Source organism: Dunckerocampus dactyliophorus, chromosome 1, assembly GCF_027744805.1.
Source record: "Dunckerocampus dactyliophorus isolate RoL2022-P2 chromosome 1, RoL_Ddac_1.1, whole genome shotgun sequence".
Taxonomy (NCBI): Eukaryota; Metazoa; Chordata; class Actinopteri; order Syngnathiformes; family Syngnathidae; genus Dunckerocampus; species Dunckerocampus dactyliophorus.
In genome coordinates, this window is record NC_072819.1 from 13,550,830 (window position 1) to 13,576,422 (window position 25,593).

Genomic DNA, 25,593 nt, shown 5'->3' on the forward strand with positions numbered 1-25,593 from the left:
GAGGGGTAGGGGGGTGCAATATTTGGTCGACCGGGAGGGATACGGACCTGAGGAGCGCTCCTGGGTCCCCCGCTCCTGTATCCTGGACCCGTCACTCATCCGCGATTTCCACTCTCTCCATCCCGATAAGCCAGGTATACCGCCAAGGGGCGACTTGTAAGGGGGGGGTACTGTCACGTTTCAGTGTCTGTCGCTCTGCTGCCCTCTTTCTGTTATGTGTTGCAGCGCACTCTGACCTGATTGCGCTGATGAGGCGCACCTGCAGTCAATCTACCTGCACCTTTATTAGATGTTGCCAGACAAGGAAGCAGCGCCAGTTATTCCTTCGTGCTCTGTGTATCGACTGCTATTCCTGTTCCTCCGGGTTTACTAACTGGTCTACCCTTGCTCATAGTATCCTGTATATCAGCTAAGTATTGTTCTGCTACCTTTTGTACCGCAGCTATTTTTTTGTTAGTCCTCGTCTTTTTCCTGCTTACCTGTTACAGCAGTGTTTTCAGTTTTTCCTTGGCAGTTTTAGCCCTGAGTATTTTTGTTAGATTTTTGCACCTTTGTTGTATTTTTTGTACTATTACCATTCTGGTAATAAAACCTTTTTTTTTTCATTCTTCGCACTGTGTCTTACTCTGCATATTGGAACCCTGCCGTATCGTGACAGTCAGGAAAAAAGGCTAGAAGTAGCACAAAAATCACTGCAGGCAAACCAGACAGGAATACTGATACATACAGAGCAGGTAATGCAAGCAAACACGGGAGCCAGAAAGCAGGGTAACTTGGTAACAGGAGCCGGACTGAGAGGTAGCAGGTAACAGGTAACAGGGTAACAGGTGAGTACAATCTGGCAAAGATGAGTCGCTGCTGCCTTGCTTAAGAGGAACTCCAGATTGGTGATTGCCCGCAGGTGCGCTCCGACGTCTCTGTATTTTTTTTAAGGGACGAAGGTTGCGTTACTTGAAGGAATGGGAGAATCTCGGTGCTTCCATGATGCTTACGAGGCATTGTGTACAGTGCAGTTAGCAAGCCAGTTTGCATACAATTGACCCGGCATGACCCTTCATTTGGATAAACAACCTTTTTTTTTTTTTTGCTCCTGAATGTCTGACGTAAAAGGATTCATTCATATGATATGTTCTGGAAAATAATATTACTTAACATGCATACCGGTACGTTTGAGATTGCAAACAACGTATTGTCTTACCCAAAGCATAGGGCTTTGCTTCAGTGTTGTTGGTTTTTTCTGTGTGTGTGGTTGTATGTGTTTATGGTTATTACACATTATGGTTATCACATATTATTCCTGTGGTTTTTGTTCAAATATATTTCCATATCAGAAAAGAGGTTATTTCTATTCCATAACATAAACAAAAAATCAGCAAAATGTTAAATGATTTTAAAACTTGTCCAAAGTCACTCTCTTTTATGATTCATATTTTGTACAGACGAGAGCATAGTGAATTGTATGAAAGTAAGAAAAAAAAGTAAAGGATCATGACCATGGATTTTAGTGGAAAAAAAGGATGGGATATGCAGTTAAAATGAAAATCTCTTTCTAGAGGAGTAAAACTATGCATTGCTATAGGGGAGTGCTCAGCCAGGGTGCAGAGTAGAATTTTGTCCCAAAGGCAATGAGAATTGGAAGGGGAAAAAGTACATATAATATAGCTAAAAGATAGAGAATAACGTATCAAATCGTTTTTAAGGGACGAAGGTTGCGTTACTTGAAGGAATGGGAGAATCTCCCCGCTTTCTAATGTAAAATATAGATGTTCTGCGAGCCTCTTCATCTGCTTTGTACACTATGTACGCTGTGCGAATGTAGTCGAGATGTGAGTAGTAAGATGGCGTCTCTTTGGCTTCAGTGGCTTGCACGGGTGGGTGCGACGTATGAGCTATCCAGATATTTTATACAAATCAGTGGGGCCAACTCGCAAACACCGTGGAGAACTTCCATGCGCTCATGGAGTGACAGCTGGGATGAGCAATCACAGGTTAGCAAGATACGGAGCCAAGAGCCAATCGACGAGCTTGTCGGCAGTCTTCGACTTGAGCGACCGTTTTCCGCTTGGTCTTAGTGCTTGGTATGTATCAATTTCCTTTTAATATAGTGTAACAGCAATAAATAAGTCAATAAACGGTCGTTCATTTGCCCATTTTTGGTCGGCCCACCGGGAACCCTCCAGGTACTACCGATGGCCAATCCACCCCTGTGAGAACCACTAGTAAAAAAAAATCGCGTCTGTCACCACCTGCAGATAATTAAGGATATTCCTCGTTCTCAATTTTTTTATCATCATATATTGAAAAGTTTGGACTTCTGCAGGTTATAAAAATGTATGTTTGTGTATTTGGTTTGTAAGCTTTCCTTGGAGGGTGACTTGTGAGAGTACGATCATTTTGAGCTCTTCATAGCATACTTAGCATTTGGCAACCCTGCTAGTGGGAGGAGCCAGTCAGTCAGGTAGCTATGTACTGTAGGTAAGTAGGTAGGTAGGTAGGTAGGAAGGAAGAGAGAAAGAGAGCCGCCACCTTGTCTCTTCACGAACGAAGCCTAATCCTTCAAGAACTTTGGGCTCAGCTGTTCAGGTAAGAACTTGCTCTCATTTGGTGTTTTTACGTTCACCTAGGTCCGTGGCGTCTGGTTGTTCCGTTTTTTCCCTGTCGTTCACAGTCGATAGTTTGCTGACTTGTGAAAGTTAGTGTGGTCTGTCCCGTTCTCTTAGGTGTGTATATTTCCATATACAAATGTGCACTAGCTAACAACTTAACAATCCTAAATGATCAAATAAAAAAATGCAACATGCTACTGCGCACACCGGAAGTGTCGAAGTCAGGTATGTCAATCAATCAAATATTGAGCAAAGTGGGCGCGTTCAATTTTTAACTACAGGTGGGGTTACTACAGTAACTAGGACACTATAGTTCAAGTAGGCATGCAAATACATACTTGAAATGGAACCTTAATGCTCAGTTTGTTGCGAAATTCCAGCGTGATGGAATGTGGTCGCAGAGCAGTTGGATTTGTCGCAACGCCGCATTTGTATTGCATTTTTACGTTTTTGCCTTTGGAATGATCTCATTTCGATCGAAGTGAAACCTCCAATATGAAAAAAGTCAATTTTTGTTTCATTTGGATGTAGAACCAATGTTTCCTATAGGAACTAATGCAAATCGTAATGGTAAATGTTTGGTTTATTTCAAAGTTACAGTGATTGTGTCACATGTTTACAGTTACACAATTCAACATGAAAAGGAGTAGGAAGAAACAGAATTTATTAAATTGGTTGGTTGGTATTAGTTTATTTGAACATGAAGGTTACAATGGGTTCTGCACGGTAGTCTAGTGGTTAGCACGTTGGCCAATACAGGAACAGCCTGGAGATCGGGAAGACCAGGAAGACCTTGATTCTCCCTTGGGCATTTCTGTGTGAAGTTTGCATGTTCTCCCCGTGTGCGCGTGGGTTTTCTCCGGGTACTCCGGCTTCCTCCCACATGTGAGTGTGATTGGTTGTTTGTCTGTATGTGCCCTGCGATTGGCTGGCGACCAGTCCAGGGTGTACCCCACCTGTCGCCCCAAGTCAGCTGGGATAGGCTCCAGCATGCCCCCGCGACCCTAATGAGGATGAAGCGGTATAGAAAATGGATGGATGGATGGATGGTTACAATGGAATACATCTCATAAATCATCCTTTCACAGTTCTACATGTCCAAAAGGAGTAGGAAGAAGCAAAGCTTACTTAATCGTACCCCCCGTCTATTCCACATCTATTACAACACTTGTTGTTCACTTCCTGAATTCCATGTCATGTTTTCTGTGTAATCAGGAGAATAATACATAATAGATGACAGTAAGACAAAAAATGTATATATAAATAAATATGGATAAAGAAACAGAATTTTTTTCCCTTTAAAAAAAAACAAAAAAAAATAAAAAATAATGAACCTGACAGAACATCATTGTGATGATCAAGACTCTTCTGCCTTGTATTTAGCAAACATCAACTGCTTGTATTGTTTTTTGAATGTGCTCATCTTGGTACATTGTTTGAGTTCCTTACTCAATCCGTTCCATAATTTAATTCCACACACGGAAATGCTGTGGGTTTTCAGCGTAGTTCTCGCGTATAAATGTTTTAAGTTCAACTTTCCTCTAAGATCATATTTCTCCTCTCTGATTGAGAAATACTGTATGAGGTTTTTTGGTAACGAGTTGTTATTATTAACTTTATGCATTATTCTGGCGGCTTGAAAGTGTACTAAATCTGTAAATTTTAATATCTGTGATTTTAAAAATAAAGGGTTTGTATGTTCTCTATACTTGGCATTATGAATTATCCTCACAGATCTTTTTGGCAGTACAGTGAGTGAGTGAAGATTGCTTTTGTAATTATTTCCCATATCTCCAGACAATACATTAAATATGGTAATACTAAGGAACAGTACAGAGGGTGGAGTGATTTATGACCAAGAACATATTTTGCTTTATTCAATATAGAGATATTTCTCGCCACCTTTTGTTGTATATATTTAATATGAGATTTCCAACAAATTTTTTGTCAATTATAACCCCCAGGAATTTATATTCTTCCACTTTTTCAATGTCCACTCCATTAATTTGTATTTGCTCGTACATCTCCCTTCTGCTATTTCCAAATAGCATTATTTTAGTTTTACTTAAGTTCAGGGATAATCTGTTCCTGTCAAACCAAGATTTTAATATGACCATTTCATCCTTGACCCTTTTAATGAGTTCTTATGTGCTTTCCCCACAACAAAAAGCGGTGGTATCATCCGCAAATAAGACCAATTTTACATCCTTTGTTACTTTAGAAATGTCGTTGATATACAAATTGAACAGTTTTGGTCCCAATATGGACCCCTGGGGTACTCCACACGTGGTATATAAACTCCCAGATGTGTATTCTCCTAGCTTTACAAATTGTTTCCTCTTTGCTAGATAGTTTTTAACTCAATTCCAAACTAATCCTCTTATTCCGTACCTTTCTAATTGTGAAATTAAAATATTGTGATTAATTGTATCGAAAGCTTTTGTCAGATCCATGAATACAGCAGCTGCACATCTTCTATTGTCCATAGCAGTAGTAATTTCCTCCATGATTTCGATCAGTGCCATAGAAGTTGAAATGTTGGCTCTGTTTTTTGTTTTTTTTAGAGAATTGAGTTAACAAGGAAACTGGTCGATAATTTGTAAATTGATGTTCGTCTCCTTTTTAAAAAAATCGGAACCACCTTGGCTGTTTTCATTTTGCTTGGAAATATTCCAGTCTGAAAAGATAAGTTACTAATGTATGTTAACGGGTCTGCGATCTCATTGATGACCCTTTTAATTGTTTCCATTTCGACTCCATGACAATCAGTTTATGTTTTTGCCTTAAAATGTTTAACAATGTCAGTGATCTCCTTTTTGGTTACAACAGTGAGAAACATAGAATTCGGATTCCTGTCAATAATATCTTTCCAGTCATCAATTGTGTCTTGTTTTGGGATTTCTTCTTCCAGTTTTGGTCCGATATTTACAAAATAATTGTTGAACATTTCAACTACTTCATTCATGTCATCCCTGTTAGTGGTTCCAACCATGAAGTAGTGAGGGTAGTCTGCTTTCTTAATGTTGTTATTTATAATACTATTTAAGATGCCCCAAGTTGCTCTCATGTTATTTTTGTTCTTATTTAGTACATGACTATAATATTCCCTCTTACACACTCTCAAGATAGTTGTCAGCTTATTTTTGTATGTCTTATACTTTTGTTCTGCTTCTTTAGTTTGTTGAATGATGAATGTCCTGTATAATGTGTTCTTCTTCTTACAGGCATTTTTTTGTCCTTTTGTCATCCATGGCTGGTTGTTTTTCTTTTGCTTCTTGGACTTTCATGCCAGGGACAGTACTTATCGTAGAGCTCCATATAAGTACCAAGGAAGTTGTCATATGCTTTCTCCACATCTTTTGCACTGTAGACCCTCTCCCAACTTTGTTCTTCTAGATTCATTAAATTCATTGTCACTATGTCAGCATTTACTGATGCAGTGGAACCTTGTTTAGTGTACGCCCCGGTTAGCCTGTTTTTTTCGGTTAACATCGAAAATTTACACCAGTAGTTTGCCTTGCTGTGCATACAATTTTCCAGTTAGCGTACGATATTGTGCCTGTCTTGTCGTGTTATTAATACACTGCTTGAGTCCAGCTGTGTTCTTAATATATTTTTTTCACAAAACATCCTTGTTGGCAGGTTTCTAATACATTAAAACAGGAACTGGACGTCAGCTCCATTGCCTGTCTATGATTTCGTCAGAGGTTGGTTCTGCCATTCTTTGCTAATTGACATAGATTGACAAAATATTCAGACAAAACACGTTTTTAGTTTGACAGTTATTTTTTTTTAATTCCAAATGCATCTAAATGACGAATGAAAGGGATGAATGAACATTTAAGGTATGATAACCTTGGGAAAAAATTAGGGGTGTAACGTTTCGTTTTAATGACGATTCGATTCATATCACGATTTTGGTTGCCGGTACGATATTGGTTCATTTAAAACGATACAAACCCAAAGTGATTCAGTAACTTTAAATCGATTCAGTAACTTTTTAGCCAAAATTTCAATCAGTGTGACTGTGAAATAAATACCTGGATACTGGACAGTACAGGTGAAGCTTCCTAGATTGACGTTGTTTTTTGTAAGGCAAACAGGTATAAATTATGAATAATGCAGATGTACTTAAGAATAAATTATCAATGAATACAAAAAAATGTTTAAAAATGCAGTACAGAATCAGGATGAACAGAGGGTGGTATAACTTGCCATTATAAATTATTTACTTTAAATTGTGCAATCCAAACCTGCCCTTTGCACCCTAGGGTGAGGGACATTATGCAAATTCCTCAGCAAATGAATGTGGTATTGTATCTTCTATTAGGTGTTGAAACTTTCTCACTTGTACGGGCCGATGACAGCAGGGGCTTTTTTTGTACTGAAAATCTTCCTGATCAGAGCAGCCATTTCAAAGAACGGTGCATCAACTAGCAAGAATACACAAATGACAAAAGTGTTGCAGCGCACATGTGTTTTGACCTGGACACACTGCGCTGGACGTCACTTAGTGTCACTGCTACTGAACTTTAAACTACCATCTAGATGCGTACAAAACGTCCTTACTTTGCATATTGTCCCATAAATGTGGAGTCTCAAAGAAGGACAAATGAGTTAAATATGAATACTGAATGAAGTGAATCAACTGGCGAAAAAAAGAAGCGAACCAACTGTATTTCACAAGTCCACTACAACTCCCATGACCACCACATACCCGGAAGACGATGATGTCACAGACAGGCAGACTGAATCGAGTAACGTTTAACATCTTTATCATTAAAAGTGCTAAAAAAAAACCCCACACATTCTTATAAAACAGGGGTCTCAAACTCGCGGGCCCTTTGCGGCCCACCATATCATATCTTGCGGCCCGCGACTGGACATCAAAGAGTAGTGTAACTGCAGCCCGCAACATCCGGGCAAGCTCGGTGTTACTTCCATACTTACAGGGGCAAGTAAACACCAACGCTGAACTAACAGTGGTGTTATCACATGGATGTATTGTGAATTGTATCGTATTGTGAGGTACCCTGACATTCCCAGCCCTACTCCCAATACTTAATGCGGCCCAGCCTCACCCTGGATCTACCTCCACTGGCCCCCAGTGAAATTGAGTTTGAGACCCTTGATATAAAACCTGCTGTGCTTAAATCCAATGCTTTATTTCCTAGTATGGATGCAATCGATTCATTACCTCTTAAAAGATGTTAGATTGATATGGCAACTTGCAGAATACAGATCGATGTCGTGGATTATGGGAATATAAATGGATACATCGATGTAGTGGATGAATCGCTGCACCCCTAGCAAAAATATTATGGTTATTATACTTACAGGTCTCAAGTGTGTTATTTTGAAATATCTTTATTGAAAAGAAGATGCATATTTGAAACAATATTGAAGTGGAACATATGTATTTAAAATTAAGTGACAAAAAGATAACGGAATTGTTTCTAAATAAATAAATAAATAAAATGCAGTTCTCAATGCAGTCTACTGTGGCTAATCCTGCAACTCAAGTCACCATACATATTGTCTAATGTTACGTTATTTCATAGCGTGATGCAGGTCACAACTTGTCCACTCAAGTGTTTTGGAGTTGTTATGTATGTATGTACTTTATTTATCCCACAGCGGGGAAATTTACTCTTATTGTTTGTGCATTTGATGAGTTTTGATCAATTTGCAGCCTTAATTGTAGCGTTAAAGTAAAACATAACATTACACCTGTGCTTCTCTTCTTCATGTCATGTTAGCTAGCTGGTGTTAGCCATCTTAGCATGCCATATCTTCCTGAGTAACAACAGGGCTGCCAACATATGAGAAAACATTGTAGTGAGACAGTTTAGTGCTGGTTATTGCTTGCCCAATCAAAGAGCTGCCTTCCTTTAAGAAAGCTAAAGTGCCTCTCACCATCTCCCCAGGGTGCTCCGGCCGCACTTGCACTAAACTTTGATGTCAGGTAGGGGGCCACAAAAAATTGGGACCCATGGGCAGAGACCTTGGGACTCCCCGCTGTACAATGTAAAGGAAAAATAAAGTTTGATTTGAAATAACATGCTGTAAGCTCAGAGATTGTTAGAGCTTCTCATAATGTCACGCATCATGACAGTATCATTACATTATTAGCTAACCAGCTTTGCTCACTTAAGGGAGCGAGCCGGTATTAGAAGCCTGCAGTCTACAAGCACAGTAAGTTGGCTCCCAAGCCCAAATAACGGAACTTATATTTGGACCTTTAACGTGACGCCAGTGATGGTAAACCTAAACTTACACACATTAAATTCATTAAACAAGTCCACGTGCCTGTTTTTCAGGTGTTTCGCTAGGTGCGTAGAGTTTCCTCCTTTGTTTTGAAAGCTTTGGAGGCATCATTAGCATGTCGGTTTTTGTGAATTTATAATTGAACCTCATTCATCCGCCTCGAATGCAAAGTATCTACACAGGGTGTAGGAGGAGGGTGTTGGCGCACCAATTCCGCCCACTCTTACTGTATTTAAGGCCTAGGCTACCAGCACTCGTTAGTTCGCTGACAAAGCTCTTCGAATGAGGAGCGAAACATCCAACACCTTCTTCACAGAAGTACAGATGACGTCTCAAGAAGCCTTTCCCTCGATACACACGTGATTCCTAATCATTTTTTCCATGACTGTATTTAATAGGAGATTTCCAGCTCCTTTTAACATCTATTATGACTAGGGATGTCCCGATCCGATCCTCTGTATTTGTGGAGATCGGATAATATTGGCTTCCGCCACAAGATCGGGCCGATCCGGTTGCCGTATCACATTCGTAACTCTGAGCCACACTCCAATATGGTAGGTGCAGTAAAGCTTCTCAAAGCTGGTTGCCTCTCGATTCCCGCCAACCACAAGAAGAAGCAAACGCAACACCACCATGCAGACATGTCCGCGGTGTACCGTGGTGAAGTCAGTTTCGCGTTGGACATTTGGCTCTGTCGCTACAGCGGTAGTTCAGGAAGTGCCGCTCTGGTTGTTTATAATAGGGACCGCACAAACACTACTAAACATGTCGAAACGGCGGCGAAAAACCGTGGAAACTCCTCTGTTGCGGACCGTGAATGGAAGCTAACGAGGTTCGTTTAGCGAGTGCAGCTGCGCGTGAATCAGGTGGGATGAGGATATTTTCTCTGTGTTGTGTTTTACTGCTTTAATGCACAGACCATTTTACAATGCCCACTGACGACGTGCAGGTTCTGAGTGAAAAAAGACGAGGGCACGTTTATTCTCGCACCGAGCACGTATCAACCGTCAATTGCCATTCGGAACACACACAACACATTCCAGTCTTCAAAATAAGAGCGCTGTTTGTCACATTTGTCAAATTGTGTTAACAAATTAAGGGTGTCATTAAAATATCTTCCATCAATAACGTGATTGGAATGACATCTGTGAGTCCAGCTTCCTTAATTACAAGCACGGGTATTACAGTTTGTTGAAGATTTTGTAGCAATATGTGCTGAGGCTGACATCCCATTAGAAAAGTTAGCTAAGCTACATCCATTTCTCAATTACTGAACAAAATGGGCCAGAGGTATTGCATCAATAAATGTAAGGATTTTTGCATTTTATTCACGAACCCAAATAGCACACACTCTATGCTGGTAAAATAAGTGGAAAAGGTAAAAAAAACTTATAAAAAATTAAAACAGAATTTGGGGTAAAAAAAAAAAAGGGCCCTATCAGAGTTTGTGAAAAAAAAAAGTTATGTTCTAAATCACACCACAGATTGATATGTATGTACAATATGTACACCCCTGATCAAAATCATAAGACCAGTTGAAAAATTGCTAGAATTTGCCTTTTGGACATTGTTACATTGACGGCAATGATCCCTCCTGCTACAACATCTTATTATATTCTCTGGCAGACCCGCTGCCTATGAGGTGCGAAGAAGCAGAGTTACCTGCATACCGCCACCTACTGTACAGAGTTGTAACACCAAGCTACATTCACAGACAGTCCCATTATAATGTGTTTTTGAACAGGTGGTGCCAAGTCTATTTATGGAAGCTGCAATGATGCCCACCACATGAGTGTATGGGAAAAATTGCATTGATATAGCAACAAATAAAAGTCTGTACAGAAATGCTCATAATTTTAATTAAAATTTTAGGTAGGTGATAGCTTTTTAGCTGTAGAAAAAAAGAACCTGTGAGCACAAGTCACTTTACCGGTCCCGCCGCCTCTACACCTGCCAGGAGAGGCCATGCTGGGAGGGGGAGGAGTCAAGCATGGCTGGGCGCGTCTTAAAACGTGTTTTAATACTGGTCATTGTGGTGTTGTGCTCCACCTTCACATGTGACCTCATGTCTTTCAAGTGTGACCTACTGTATCAACAGTCTGTTATATGTGTGTGTGTGTGTTTTATTTCACAGTCCACCATGAGGGGTTGCTCTCATCATTTTTCTATCCTCGTTGCTTTCCTGTTCGTGGCGGTTGGGGGTGAGGCCGTCTCTGGGTTCAGGATCTGTGCCTACAATGTGCAAAAGTTCAACTCACAGAAGGCAGCGAACTACAAAGTGTTGCACACGCTCACACGGGTAACATACACACACTTCCTGTATGTTTTTGTTTATGTGCGGCAAACTAAAAAAGTGTGCACCCATTTTGTAGATCATTTCGCGCTGTGACATCACCTTGCTACAGGAGGTGACAGATACCGACGGCTCCGCCATCAAAGCGCTGCTGTCGTCTCTCAACAGGTACAGTGGAAGGTACTGAAGCAGGCCATGTCCCACTGACCACCATATCCTGCCGCGGCGTTTGTTGTTAGCTAGGCAATGCATCATGGAGACGCTTGAGAGTTGTCACCATGGTGCTGTTAGCTTGTCACCTTTGTGACTGCCTGCCACTTGATCGAATATTCCCATTGTAACCAAATGTTAAAGGATGGATCCAAACCAAAGTGGCGTTTTGCTAAATTCCTTTGCTGAAGCTGCGCCCCTTAATGAGCTGTGCGTGAGGCTCAGCGGGTCACACACAGGAAGTGGCTCACAACGTGTCATCACTGATGTCGGAATGTCTTCAAGTTAGCAGTTTAACACTTGTCCGGTGGCATTTGTGTAGCACCTGGACCCGTAAGTGTCCAGGTGGTGGTGGTGGTGGTGACCTTTAACCTTGCAGTGACGCGTCGATGCATCGAGGTGACGTCATGTCTGCTTTCTGACCCCCGACAGGGAAGCTCAAAGGTACGAAGGATTCTCACAGCATGCGTCGTCTCAGCTTTTAATGCAAAGCAATCATGGCAATCAATCGTCTACTAATCTAATTGGCTGCAGTCACATGACCCCCTGATGCAACACATCACATTTACATCATAAAAATATAGAAAACTATTTACAAAAGTATCTGAGAAAAGTGAGTACAACCCTCACATTTTGTTGTTATTCCATCTTGTGGTGGGCCTACACTAAAGAAAGTAAACTTGGATATACTGTACTTGAGTAGTCAGTGTACATGTACTTGTATAGTAGTATAGATTTACTATCCACTGAAAGTGAGTCAACACACAGTCAGCTGTCAACATTTTTCAGTGGGTAGTAGATCTATACTGCTATAGAAGCTATACAATGACTACTTTTATTATATCCAAGTTTACTTTCTTTAGCATTGTCCCTTGACAAGATGAATTATCAGAAAAATGCTTGTAGAAATGTGAGGGCTGTACTTTTATCACATATCATGTACAGTACTAGTATGTGTCTGTCCTTTTATCTTCCCGCCCGCGACTAACCAGGCCACTGACAGCTGCCATGCCATTGCCGCTCACTAATTGGTTGGTGAAAATGATTGATTCCTAATTTGTTGATACAAAGCATGTGCATGTCGGGATGTTAATTAGTGACATGAGCTTTGTTTGTGGCAGGTAATAATTAATAGGGGAGGAGGCGGGTATACTGGTATGAGGTCTCTTTGAAAAGAAGCTGCAGAAAAAAGTTCAACAAAAAAAAAAAACAGCCAACAGGAAGTGACAGGTGTAGACATGTTCAGACTCGGCACACGTTTGTATCTGCTTTCTTTAGTGGGTCTGACGTGTCTACACTGAGTAGAACTCAACAGCCGACAGTTTGACTGTAACACAGGTATCTGCCCAAAAGACATCTATTAGCTGACAATGCATGTATTTCTAAGACACATCTATTAGGTCAAAGGTCAAGACATGCATTTGTCGTAAAAACAGTCTTTAGGTCCAAAGACACATGTATTTGTCTAAAAGACAAATTAAATTAGGTCAAAAGACACGTGTACTGTAAGTTAGGACACATCTGTTTGTCTAAAAGTCATCTATTAGGTCAAAAGGCATATAATGGTACAGCAGTTTTAGTGGTTAATTTGTTCCAAAAGGTCTGACAAAAACTGAAACGTACGAAAACCGAAGCAAGTTTTCCATCTGAAATAATGTAAATCCAATTAATTCGTTCCAGACACCCATAAAAATTTAAATAAAGAAAAATGCATATTATGGAGAATAATTATAGTTTTACATGCAGAAAAACAATGTGAAATAATTATAAATGACAAATGAAATGGATAAATGAACATTTAACACTTTTACCTTTCTTGAAGATTTCAACGAGTGGCGAGAGAGAGGAGGGGATCCACACCAAAAATAACTTCTCAACATCTTCGATCGTTTGTATTTTTTTAACACCTTAACCCTTTTTGAAACATTAGCTTCTTCGCCAAGAACTTATTGATGTGGAAAGCAGACTACAGTAGTTTGTGTCACATTTTCATTGGGTTTTGCCAAATGCATGAGCCTTACATGATCCCTCAGTGTTGTGTAAGTTTCGCAAGATTTGGTGTTGGGTGTGTGATCCATGGAAAAATAAAGTACATAACCAATTTCCATACAGGTGAGACCCTAGAGATAGAAAATGAAAAGATTGAGCATGTTGATAGCTACAAATATCTGAGGTGAAAATGGCAGACAGCCCAAGACAAAAAGTTTTAATCAGAGTTCAGGCTGGCTGGAGCTGCTTTGGCAGATACAAAGATATACCATGTGACAAAAAGTTTCTATAGTCCATAGAAGGACCTTTTAACCAGCGTGTACTGCCTACAATGACTTACGGATGTGAAATCTGCACTACAACAAAATGTACATAGCAAAAACTCATCACTGCATAGAGAGAAATAGAAAAACAAATGCTCCACATCACGCTACGAGACAAAATCAGAAGCTCAAAAATAAGGAAATTCGCAGAAGTCAAAGACATCATGGAAAAAATGAAAGACGCATAATGGAGGAGGTCAGGACATCTGGCGAGATGAGAGGACAACAGGTGGAGTGGGCATATTACAGATTGGGAACCAAGATTAGGCCCAAGAAGAAGGGGAAGACAAAAACACAGATGGAGGGATGACTTAACATTGTATGCTGGGGCAGCCTGGACACGGATGGCACGGAACAGACAGTGGTGGCAGATACACGAGGAGGGCGACGTTCGACAGTGGATGATAGAGCCGTGAGTGTGTGATCCAAGATGGCTGGTCGCATTGTTTGTCCACATCTTTAATACTGCAAGATTGAACGTGCCAAAAGGTAAAATACAAGAGTTACTCATAATATTGTATGATAACTGAGACAATGTAGGAGAACCAAAGCAATTTCTTTGTTGTAAACTGTATCATACGAAAATTGGGGCGTTTGAAAACCGGGATTCGACAGTATATTGGTAAAAAGACAGCTCTATAAGGTCAAAAGACACAATTGTCAGTCCAAAACTATAATATAAGACAGCCAAAATAGACACATCTAATCTTGTGTCGATGTGAGACAGTCAGTTTTTTTTAAGTTGTCTATTGCTGCTTAGTGCTTGATTTTGTGTGTGTGTGTGTTTGTCTGTGTGTTTCCTCTGGAGGTATGAAGGCTACCACTACCGCTCCGAGTCCAGTTCCAGTCTGGGCAAGTCCCCCAGTGACATGCAAAAGTACGTCTTCATCTACAGGTGAGACACCATTGTCATTTTCACATGATGCACTCTGACATGTTAGTATGACATGTTTCCACCAAGTAGTACTCTGCATATACCTGCATGTCTTGTGTTTCCATTGTCATAAAGTTTTTACAGGTACAGAAATAGCTGTCCCACTTTGGCACCCTGCTGTTGCGCTACCAAATACAGTCAGAATACAGTGGGGTGGAGCTAGACATAGCGCAGTGTGTTGATTGGTGGACAGAAAGTGGACATTTGTCCCAGTGTTTTAATCTTAACAGGACAGAGACTGTTAACGTGGTGGACCGATATCAGTACCAGAACCAGCAACAATTTGTCAGAGCGCCACTAGCTGTTCACTTCCACAGCAACAAAACAGGTCAGCGAGCAACAAACAGACGTCCTTTCACACTTCAGACTCGACAACACCTGATTGTGTTAGCGTTGATTTATGACCACCCCCTTTCTTCTCAGCCGTCAAGAACTTCATTCTTGTCGGGCTGCACACGGACCCGAGCAACGCCGTCAAGGAGCTCGACCGCCTGTACGATGTCTTCAAGGAAGTGCTGAAAAAATGGAAAAACAAGGTGACTCAAACCAAACTTGAGTACTACTTACTAGTTACCAGAGTACTTTTGACTTTGGCTAACATTTTGTTAGTTGCTGTAGCAGAATCGAGATTGATCCTGCCATACTTTTTATTTTTAAGCTTACTTTTCAATGAGCATAAAGTCACTGTGCACGCTGTGTAACTGGACAGTGGTTGTGTCGCTGCTGTTGTTACGATAATGATTACGTTAACAATACAACAAACACTGGCATAAACAGCTGCTTTTTCATAGGAATGATCCCCTTGCGTTTGAAATTTTATGTCGGCAAACCTGGTCAACCATCTATGTCGACTTCAACTTATGTACTTTTTTTGTAATAAGAACATAGTGGACCAGGACTTGATGAGTTTGTCCACATAGACGGGTTGTCGACATAAGTGGGTTCCAGTGTAGTGGAAATAACATGAAGATGAATTTAAATATCAAATGGCAGAGGACAGAACTTTGAGGCGCGCCATTCTTTGTCTTTTGTGGATAGAATGTGATGTTCTTGGGTGATTTCCATGCCGGCTGCGCCTACATGACCCGCCACGACAAGAAGAACATCAGACTGTTCACCAACACCAGCTTCTCCTGGCTCATCGGAGACAAAATGGACACCACATTCACAGACGAAACTAGCTGTGCATATGACCGGTAGGCGTCAATGCTTATGTTTTTTTTGTTGTTGTTGTTTGAGTGCAGGGTGTCATCTGGTGTGTTCCTTGTGTGGCAGAATTGTCGTGTACGGGAAGTCCTTCCTGAAGGCCATCATGCCGTTCTCTGCCAGGGCCTTCAACTATGCTCAAGAGTTCAAACTGACAAGGGCAACGGTAACAAACTCATCTTTACTGTAGTTTTTTGTCTTTACATGTTCATATGTTGTTAGAAATTATAGTGGCATTTGGCTTCAGGGGGAACACAAAGGTTACTTTATTTGTAGCCAAAGGTAAACTTGTTTTGCAGCCAGCAAGATTGGGACTACCATTAACATACGTGAAAACACACAAAAGGAAAAAAAAACATTTAGATAAGGTTACATATATATGTACTCAAAAGACTCCCTCAGATAAGACCGAAATATAAAATAACAATCAGACAATGTTGGAGCAAGTCAAAATACAATGCAATATTTCAGCATTTCTGTACGTGGAATCAAATTGTGGAACGGATTGAGTAAGGAACTCAAACAATGCACTAAAATGAGTGATTTTAAGAAAAAGTACAAGCAGTTGATGTTCACAAAATACAAAGAAGAAGAGACCTTAACTACTGTGTACATACAATACAATATCTAACCACTACTAACTCTTGATTCTGGGGAGTACAGTCAAACCTGTCTTAGCGGCCACCTGCCTATAGCCCCCCCCCCCCCCGCAGAAAATTTACATGTTATAGACCCTGTGTATAGCAGTCACCTGTCTGATGCGGCCAGCGGCCACACATTTTGTATCCCTTGGTCGATATCTGACCGCATATAGCGGCCAAAATACCGACTCAAGCAGAAGCTTCATGCACGAAAAAGTTTCGTTTTTTTTAATCAATGAAGCCGTCGTGTGTAGACTTTAATTACTGAGTCCTAGCTCAGTCACAATCATTCACAAGATCCACACAAACTGACAGTTGTTCCACATAAAAAAGCCGTCTTCTTTTGAGCTTGTTGCAGAACGTGACACCGTTTATTTCCTGCTGTGAGACAATGTGCACTGGTCAGTAATGTAATGCCCCTTGTTGTGGGGAAGGAGAGACTCACGTCGCCAATGCACTTTAATTGCTTTATTACCAGTGGAGAACACTGCAGGACTTTACATCCACGCCAACATAAACACACTTCCCAACTCTCTCGACACTCACAGCTAGCACTCAGCGTAGCTTTCCTGCTCGGGACGTCGCACCGTCACTTCCCATCACTTCCTGATGAACTAAAGCTGTAATGACACTCTGCCGTATATATAGTAGCACAGCTTGGTTCTGTGGGTGGTGTAGAATAACAAGCCTAGTTGTTCTTTATAACTTTTCCGCAGTCCCACAGTGCCCTCTACTGGTCAACATGTAACAGTATAATTATATCTATCTGCAAACACAACAAGCTTCTAATCACAGACATGTTAATATGTGCTCGCACAAATTCAAAATGGCCACCAACCTGTCTATAGAGGCCACCTGCCTATAGCGACCACTTTTGCCGTTTCCCTTTAGTGGCCGCTATAGACAGGTTTGACTGTACATGGTCTGTACTCACTCATTATCAACCAACTATTCTGTCAACCATTTTATCAGTTATCATTAAGTCTGTAGCTACCTTTCCTGAAGTATAAACCTTGATTGACAATGATTGCACTATATTGTCACGTAGCCTTACAAAGTACACTTGGAAAAACAAGAGGTGAATAAAGTTATCGCAACTGATGTGAAACTGATGAGGGGTAGGATTAAATAAGCTTTGCTTCTTCCTTCTCCTTTTGGACATGCAAAATTGGGAATTGTACTATGTGAAGTGCTACAGTTTGACTCATATGCATGTTCAGGATGAATTAAACCATTATATAGAATACAATTACACAAGCTCAATAATCAGGTTATCCAAAATCTGGCGCAGGGCTAGTTTTTTTTTTATTGCCCCACAGCACATGTTTTTATAAATAAAATTTAAAGGGAGATTAAGGCCACACTGGAATAAACAAACAATTGGAATAATTTCAATGACAAATTAAACAATTAAAAAAAAAAAATAGCAGTGTGTTATATGCAATTAGAATCACCTTTGATTGACGTATCAAAAAATCCCATTAATGTGTTGCTTTATACGCATAGGGTGCTTTATCAACACACCTCCAGTAGATTTTGAGTTTATTTCACACCTCAACAATTTACAGGAACTTGTCAGGTTGCGTCTCAATTATTATCTGTCATGCCCCCAAAGGGGGACAGTAATGTTTTCTCGCCCCCCGATTTGAAATACTATTGAGAAATTGATATCTATCTATTCATCTCTACTATACAGACTGAACTGAAAACTGAAACCAGCAAAATACAAGCATATTGAGTGAAATTGCATGCTGAGTACGACAAATTCATACATGTTGGCAGGTCTGCACTAGTATTGAAAGTCCTCCCTGCCTCTCAAGCCCCCCCGGACAGTTCACCACGCCTACCCCAGGGTGGCCCGCCCCACCATTTGAGAAGCACTGGGTTAGGTTGATATCCTTAAAATCAAATAGGAATAGCATCAAAATATTACTATCACTATCACTACCACTACCACTAGTCAATGAACAGTGTTTCATGCATAGTAAATAACAATCAGTATTTACATCTAACCGTATTTTAGACCCAGAGGGTAGATTACCTGTAGATGCAATCATTTCAGTAGGGTTTTCTGTTGTCTAGTGAATGTACAATTGCTCTTTGAATAATTACCAATAATAATAATAATAATTATTACATCTCTGCTGCCCGTGCCTCCGCTGGGTGGGTGGAGGGTGTGCCTCCTGCATCCCTGGGCGGGGCGGCCCTGTGTCGGGGGTCGGGCGGAAGTTGGCCCGGGGCAGGCCGGGCTCCGCTCCCTGGGGGTAGGGGTGGCGGTGGGCGGCGATTGGCGCTTCTGGCGCGGGCGGGCTTCTTTCCGGTTGTGGGGGCGTCTCTGGGCCTGCCGGTTTGTGGCCCCCAGTACTCTTCTGCCTTTGTGGGGTGTGATCTCTCGTTGGTCTCAGGGGTTGGCAGTCCTCCGGCCCACCGGCGCCCTGTCCTTGGCTGGGATTACCTCTCTTCGGCCCCTTGCTGGTCTTCCAGGGGGGGGAGGGCTCTCTGGGCTGGCTCTTGGGGCACTGATCTTTGTGCTGCCTGCCCCTGTGGGCCTGGTGGCCTTCTGGCGGCGGGGGCTCGGCCTGGCTATTTTGGGCAGGGCTCTCTGGGAGGTGGAAGGCGGCCCCTTTCCTTTCATGCATTCTTAGTGACAATTACTCACCCACACATTCTTGCACCTTTTTATATATATATATATATATATATATATATATATATATATATATATATATATATATATATATATATATATATATATATATATATATATATATATATATATATATGTATATGTATATATATGTATATGTGTATATATGTATATGTGTATATATGTATATGTGTATATATGTATGTGTATGTATATGTATGTATGTGTATGTATATGTATGTATATGTATATATATGTATATGTATGTATATGTATATATATATATATATGTATATGTATATATATGTATATGTATATATATGTATATATATATATATATATATATATATATATATATATGTATATATATATATATATATATATATATGTCTTCCCCACATACAGAGATACCTGTACATATGCACACTCACAGTACATACGTACTTCCCTACATTACTCACTGAGTTAACCAGGGTGTTATTATGTTGTTGGTTTTATTACAGCGACGGTGATATCAGCAGTATGACTATAGGTTTTTTTGGGTTTTTTTTACAATGATGTGCATTACAGTAATTATCATTCTGTTCACTATCATAGAGAATCATTTCATTACTACAATTATGTGTGACTGTTTCAATGCAGTATTGTCATTGTGATCACTATCATAGTTCATCACTTCACGAATACTATTATGTGTGACTGTTTCAATGCAGTATTGTCATTGTAATCACTATCATAGTTCATCATTTCATGACTACTATTATGTGTGATTGTCATTGACAGCGTTGTCATTGTGGTTGTTGATATTGTTTTGTCCTTTGTCCTTAAGTCCTTGTTCGTCTTTATAGTTGTCACAGACATTTATTTGCTGATGTCGTTCTGTATGTTTCTGTTGTTCTGTTCTTGCTGTCACAATTGTTGTTGCTGCTGTTGTCCTTGTCTCTTGTCTCTCTTTTTTTTTTTTTGTCCCCCTCTCATCAAGACTTGTATTAACATCCTCATTATTGTCATAAGAACCCTGTTAAGCGTTTGATGACTAATCGTGCAGTCATGTGGTGTTTACATTTTTTAAATTTTGACTGAACAATTATTGCTAGTGTGATATCGCATTCAATATTTTAACTTTTTCTCTTTTCAAAGTAGCCCTAATCCTCCTATCATCTTCCCTGGATGCCAGTAAAAATCGAGCTGCAGTCTGCAATTTGGACACCACTGTCCACATACAATATATTTTCCACATAAAAATAAAAAAAAAATACTTTTATTACAAATTATTTATTTATTCAGTATTACAAAAATAATTAATTATAATTGTAACTTGAAAGCTCGTATTTAGGGGGGAAAAGTATTGGCCCCTATTTTAGTCTTTTTTTTCTTTATATTTAACTGCTTGGCATATCTTGACCTACATTAGTTTGGTTTTAGCGTGTTTAAGAAACAAAAAGATGAAGAATATCAAATTGGCCACCTTTTCATTTTTTTTGTTTGCGGCCCTCAGTGGAAAAAGTTAAGACACCCATGTTCTACAATTAAAATGACGGAATCACCAGTCTCAGAGGATGTTCCTTCAGTTCTTTAATTTTGTAGAAAAAGCAGATCATAAACTATTAAACACTTGTGAAAAATTGTGGTAGTCAGTAATAGTTACTTTTTTAGACCAAGCAGAGTGAAAAAATTATGGAATCACCCTGTAAATGTTCATTCCCAAAACTAACACCTGCATCAGATAAGATGTGCTGGTTAGTCTCCAGTTAAAAAGGAGTGACCACACCTTTTAGAGAGCTGTCGCACCAAATGGTCTGACATGAATTGTGACTCCAACACGAGAGATGTCACTTGAAACAAAGGAGAGGATTATAAAACTTCTTAAAGAAGGTAAATCGCATCACGCAATGTTGCAAGATGTTGGTTGCTCACCGTCAACTGTGTCTAAAGTCAGGACCAAATACAAACATGGGAAGGTTGTTAAAGGCAAATATACTTGTAGACCAAGGAAGACATCAGAGCAACAAGACAGAACACGTAAAGCAATATGTCTTGCAAACAAAAAATGCACAGCAACACAAATGAGGAACAAATGGAGAAAACAGCAGTCAACATCAGTGACCAAACTGAAAGAAAGCACCTAAAGGAAATGAGATTGACATACAGAAAAGCTGTCATTAACAACTAAATGGAAAAAACAAGGTTACAATGGGCTAAGCAATGGTGGACTATGTGTAACGGATGCCAGCCTGTGGGGCTGTGCAAGTGTACGTTGGTAAACCTCACTCCCTCTGCCTTAAAAGCTGCACTGAACACGCGGTCGACAGTCCGGGCTTTTGCCCGTGTGGTCAGCGCTCTCGCCTCCCATTACAAAGGTCTTGTGTTCGAGCCCCGGTGCGGGCGGTGCGAAACAGGGCGGGTTACATATGGTTGACTGGATGAAAGTCATATTCAGCAATGAATCGTGAATCTCATTGGGCAAGGTGATGATGCTGCAACTTTTGTTTGGTGCCGTTCCAAAGAGATGAAGACTGCCTGAAGAAAACATGCACATTTCCACAGTCTTTGATGATATGGGACTGCATGTCTGGTACAGGCACTGGGGAGATGGCTGTCATTACATCTTGAATAAATGCAGAAGTTTACTTTTGCATTTTGGACAATTTTGAAAGAACGTTTGGGGATGAAGAAATAATTTTTCAAGATGATAATGCATCTTGCCATAGAGCAGAAAAAGACACATAAGGTCAATGCCATGACCTGCAAATAGCCCGGATCTCAATCCAATTGAAAATCTGTGGTGGAAGTTGGAGAAAATGGTCAATGACAAGGCTCCAACCTGCAAAGCTGATCTGGCAACAGCAATCAGAGAAAGATGAAGCCAGATTGATGAAAAGCACTTATTGTCATTCCTTTAAGTTCTGGGTTCTGTTCAAGGTTTCCTTCCCAGAGGGAGTTTTTCCTTGCCTCCGTCACCAAGTGTTTGCTAATGTGGGGCTTCAGTTGGTTCTCTGTTGTCATTTATGAATCTGACCTTCATATGTAAAGTGCCATGAGATAACTGCTGTTGTGATTTGGCGCTATATAAATAAATTGAATTGAATTGAATTGAATTGGGGCCGCACAGTGGTTAGCATGTTGGCGACACAGTCACAGTCAGGAGATCGGGAAGACCTGGGTTCGATTCTCCCTTGGCCATTTCTGTGTGGAGTTTGCATGTTCTCCCCGTGCGTGCGTGGGTTTTCTCCGGTTTCCTCCCACATTCCAAAAACATGCATGTTAGGTTAATTGGTGACTCTAAATTGTCCATAGGTATGAATGTGAGTGTGAATGGTTGTTTGTCTATATGTGCCCTGCGACCAGTCCAGGGTAGTGTACCCCTGGACCCCGCCTGTCACCCGAAGTCACCTGGGATAGGCTCCAGCATGCCCCAGCGACCCTAATGAGGAGCAGCGGTATAGAAAATGGATGGATGAATTGAAGTCATTCAGAGACTGCAAGCTGTTATACAAGTAAAAGCCCGAGGTGACACAACAAAGTACTTGTGGTGTGTTGAAGTGTTCTTTTGTTTGTTTTTAATTTATTCCATTCCTTTCCATTTTCCTCAGATTGATTCCATATGCGTAAAAAAAAAAAAAGTAACCGTTATTACCACAATTTTTAAAATTAATTTCTTTTCATGTTTCTTAAAGCCAGAAAGTTGCAATTTGAAAAGACTTTAGTTTTGTGTCATGTCTGTGATCGGCTTCTTTTTTTTTTTTTTCAACAAAATTAAGCAACTGAATGGTTCTGAGACTGGTGATTCTATCATTTTTGCCAGGGGTTGTAGAACAATGTAGAAGTCCTGCAGGTTACAAACCTCTTAATGTGTTTTTGCCGGTGCAGGTGCTGGCGGTGAGCGACCACTTACCTGTGGAGGTGAGGCTAAAGAGCTCCACCCTGCTTCTTCAGGCCACACCCCTCCTGCTCCTGGTCAGCGCGGTGATCCGCTCCTTCCTGTCGTCTCCTTGAATTATTTTTGACGTATGCTACCACTCATGGACTTTATATGTTGTATTATGTTTGTATCCCCCACGCTGGAACCTTCTATGCACGTCCTTTACCACAGTCATAAAGTACAAAATGACCATTACAATTCATTAAACACCTATTACATAAATTTGAGCAAGCAGATGGTAAGTCACGATCACGTCTTGAAGACAGCTTCTCTATGATTCTTTGTCAATGATTTGAAAATGTTGGCACAATGTTGTCTTTGATGTTGACTGTTTTTTTTTTAGCTGGTAAATTAGCCATGTATTTGTAACATTTTTATGGTCAGAGTACAAATCATCAGTGAAAAATGAACCAAAGATGCCAAATTTTGCGACAACAAAACCTCAAAAAGTGAGCTTTATGGAGTCATGTATGTATGCATGTCATGTATATATTATGTTTGTTGTGTGCAGTGTTTCAGGGTTTTATACCTTTTTATGTCCAAATTAAAAAGCTGTTGTGTGAAATTCAATTCTACTCTGATTCTTACAAGGATCATTCACTAATTGTGAAGTGTGTACATTTGAGTTCAGCTAGATGTATTCACTTTTGATTTTTAATATGGCCATAAGGAAGTGATGTTGATGTCTGACCGACATGCAGAATGCTTGTTTTGGATAATTGTTATATTTTGCAAAATATGTGTAGAATGAAGTACAGTACATTTTTTAACAATTTGAACAGACAGTACAATATGAATATTTATAGTACTAATTTATGTGACTAAAAGCAGGTTTCTTTGCACATACAGTGGTGTGAGTTCTTATTTCTTTGCATATTTGTTGCACTTAAATGTTTCAGATCATCAAACAAATATTAGTCAATGACAGCACAACTGAACACAAAATGCCATATTTAAATGAACGTTTTATTTAGGGAAGAAAAAAAGTGATCCCCCCCCACATAACTTGAGTGAGATTGAGATCTATCAGTATGTAAAAGGTTATAAAGCCATTTCTAAAGCTTTGGGACTCCAGCGAACCACAGTGGGAGCCATTATCCACAAATGGCGAAAACATGGAAGAGTGGTGAACCTTCCCAGGAGTGGTTGGCCAACCAAAATGACCCCAAGAGCGCAGCAACGACTCATCCAAGAGGTCATAAAAGACCCCACAACAACATCCAAAGAACTGCAGGCCTCACTTGCCTCAGTTAAGGTCAGTGTTCATGACTCCGCCATAAGAAAGACACTGGGCAAAAACGGCCTGTATGGCAGAGTTCCAAGATGAAAACCACTGCTGAACAAAAGAACATTAAGGCTCGTCTCAATTTTGCCAGAAAATATCTTGATGATCCCCAAGACCTTTGGGAAAATACTGTGTGGCCTGACAAGACCAAAGTTGAAGTTTTTGGAAAGTGTGTGTCCCATTACATCTGGCATAAAAGTAACGCCGCATTTCAGAAAAAGAACATCACACCAACAGTAAAATATGATGGTGGTAGTGATGGTCTGGGGCTGTTTTTGCTGCTTCAGGATCTGGAAGAGTTGATGTGGTAAATGAAACCATGAATTCTGCTGTCTACCAAAAAATCCTCAAGGAGAATGTTCGGCCATCTGTTTGTGACTTTAAGCTGAAATAAACTTGGGTTCTGCAGCAAGACAATGATCCAAAACACCACAGCAAGCCCACCTCTGAATGGCTGAAGAAAAACAAAATGAAGACTTTGGAGTGGCCTAGTCAAAGTCCTGACCTGAATCCTATTGAGTTGCTGTGTCATGACCTTAAAAAGGCGGTTCATGCTCGAAAACCCTCCACTGTGGCTGAATTACAACAATTCTGCAAATATGAGTGGGCCAAAATTCCTTCACAACGCTGTAAGCGATGCGTTTGCAAGTTATCACAAACGCTTGATTGCAGTTGTTGCTTCTAAGGGTGGCCCAATCAGTTATTAGGTTTAGGGGGCAATCACTTTTTCACACAGGGTCATGTAAGTTTGGATTTTTTTTCTGCCTAAATAATAAAAAAAAAATTAAAAACCGCCTTTTGTGTTTAGTTGTGTTGTCTGACTAATATTAAAATTTGTTTGATGATCTGAAACATTTAAGTGTGACAAACATGTAAAAAAATTCAGAGAAAAAAATCAGCAAGGGGGCGAAAACTTTTTCACAACACTTATGGTGTAGTGTAGTTCTGCTCTTCTGCCTGGGAGATGCGCTGTTGCTTCACCAGTATAGCTCCGCTTCATCAAAACAGAGATCGTCTATACTGTCGATACAGTACTTGTTTTGCTTTGTTTTATGTGGGCACACAGGTGTAAGAGCCACTAACTGCTCTCTTTGTGTATTTCTGTCAGACTTTTAAAAGCTCTTTTTTTTAATTATGTTCTTGTCTGGTGTGTTGCATTGCTGGTGATTTTGGTATTCTAGAATATTTAGGTGTCTGCCTCCTTAATTTCATTCACAAGGTTGTTCTTGTTGCTTGTAACGTAAACGTAAAACACCTTATAATCAATATC

The 25,593-nt window shown here is 40.3% G+C and overlaps 1 protein-coding gene across 4 annotated transcripts; it reads left to right on the forward strand.

Moving 5' to 3' along the window:
- Positions 1 to 2,416: 2,416 nt before the first annotated feature.
- LOC129190782 (deoxyribonuclease gamma-like) lies at positions 2,417 to 23,858 on the forward strand. Of its 4 annotated transcripts, none has more exons than XM_054793360.1 (10): positions 2,417 to 2,583; positions 11,008 to 11,172; positions 11,246 to 11,346; positions 11,809 to 11,820; positions 14,497 to 14,583; positions 14,853 to 14,950; positions 15,046 to 15,158; positions 15,661 to 15,818; positions 15,898 to 15,994; positions 22,987 to 23,858. In XM_054793360.1, the coding sequence occupies exons 2-10, from the start codon at positions 11,014 to 11,016 to the stop codon at positions 23,110 to 23,112; spliced, it is 951 nt and encodes a 316-aa protein (XP_054649335.1). In that variant the 5' UTR covers positions 2,417 to 2,583; positions 11,008 to 11,013; the 3' UTR covers positions 23,113 to 23,858. The 4 variants fall into 4 exon arrangements, with proteins under 4 accessions (XP_054649335.1, XP_054649353.1, XP_054649343.1 ...); XM_054793378.1 differs by having other exon boundaries at positions 11,246 to 11,334; XM_054793368.1 differs by lacking the exon at positions 11,809 to 11,820.
- The last annotated feature ends 1,735 nt before the right edge of the window (positions 23,859 to 25,593 follow it).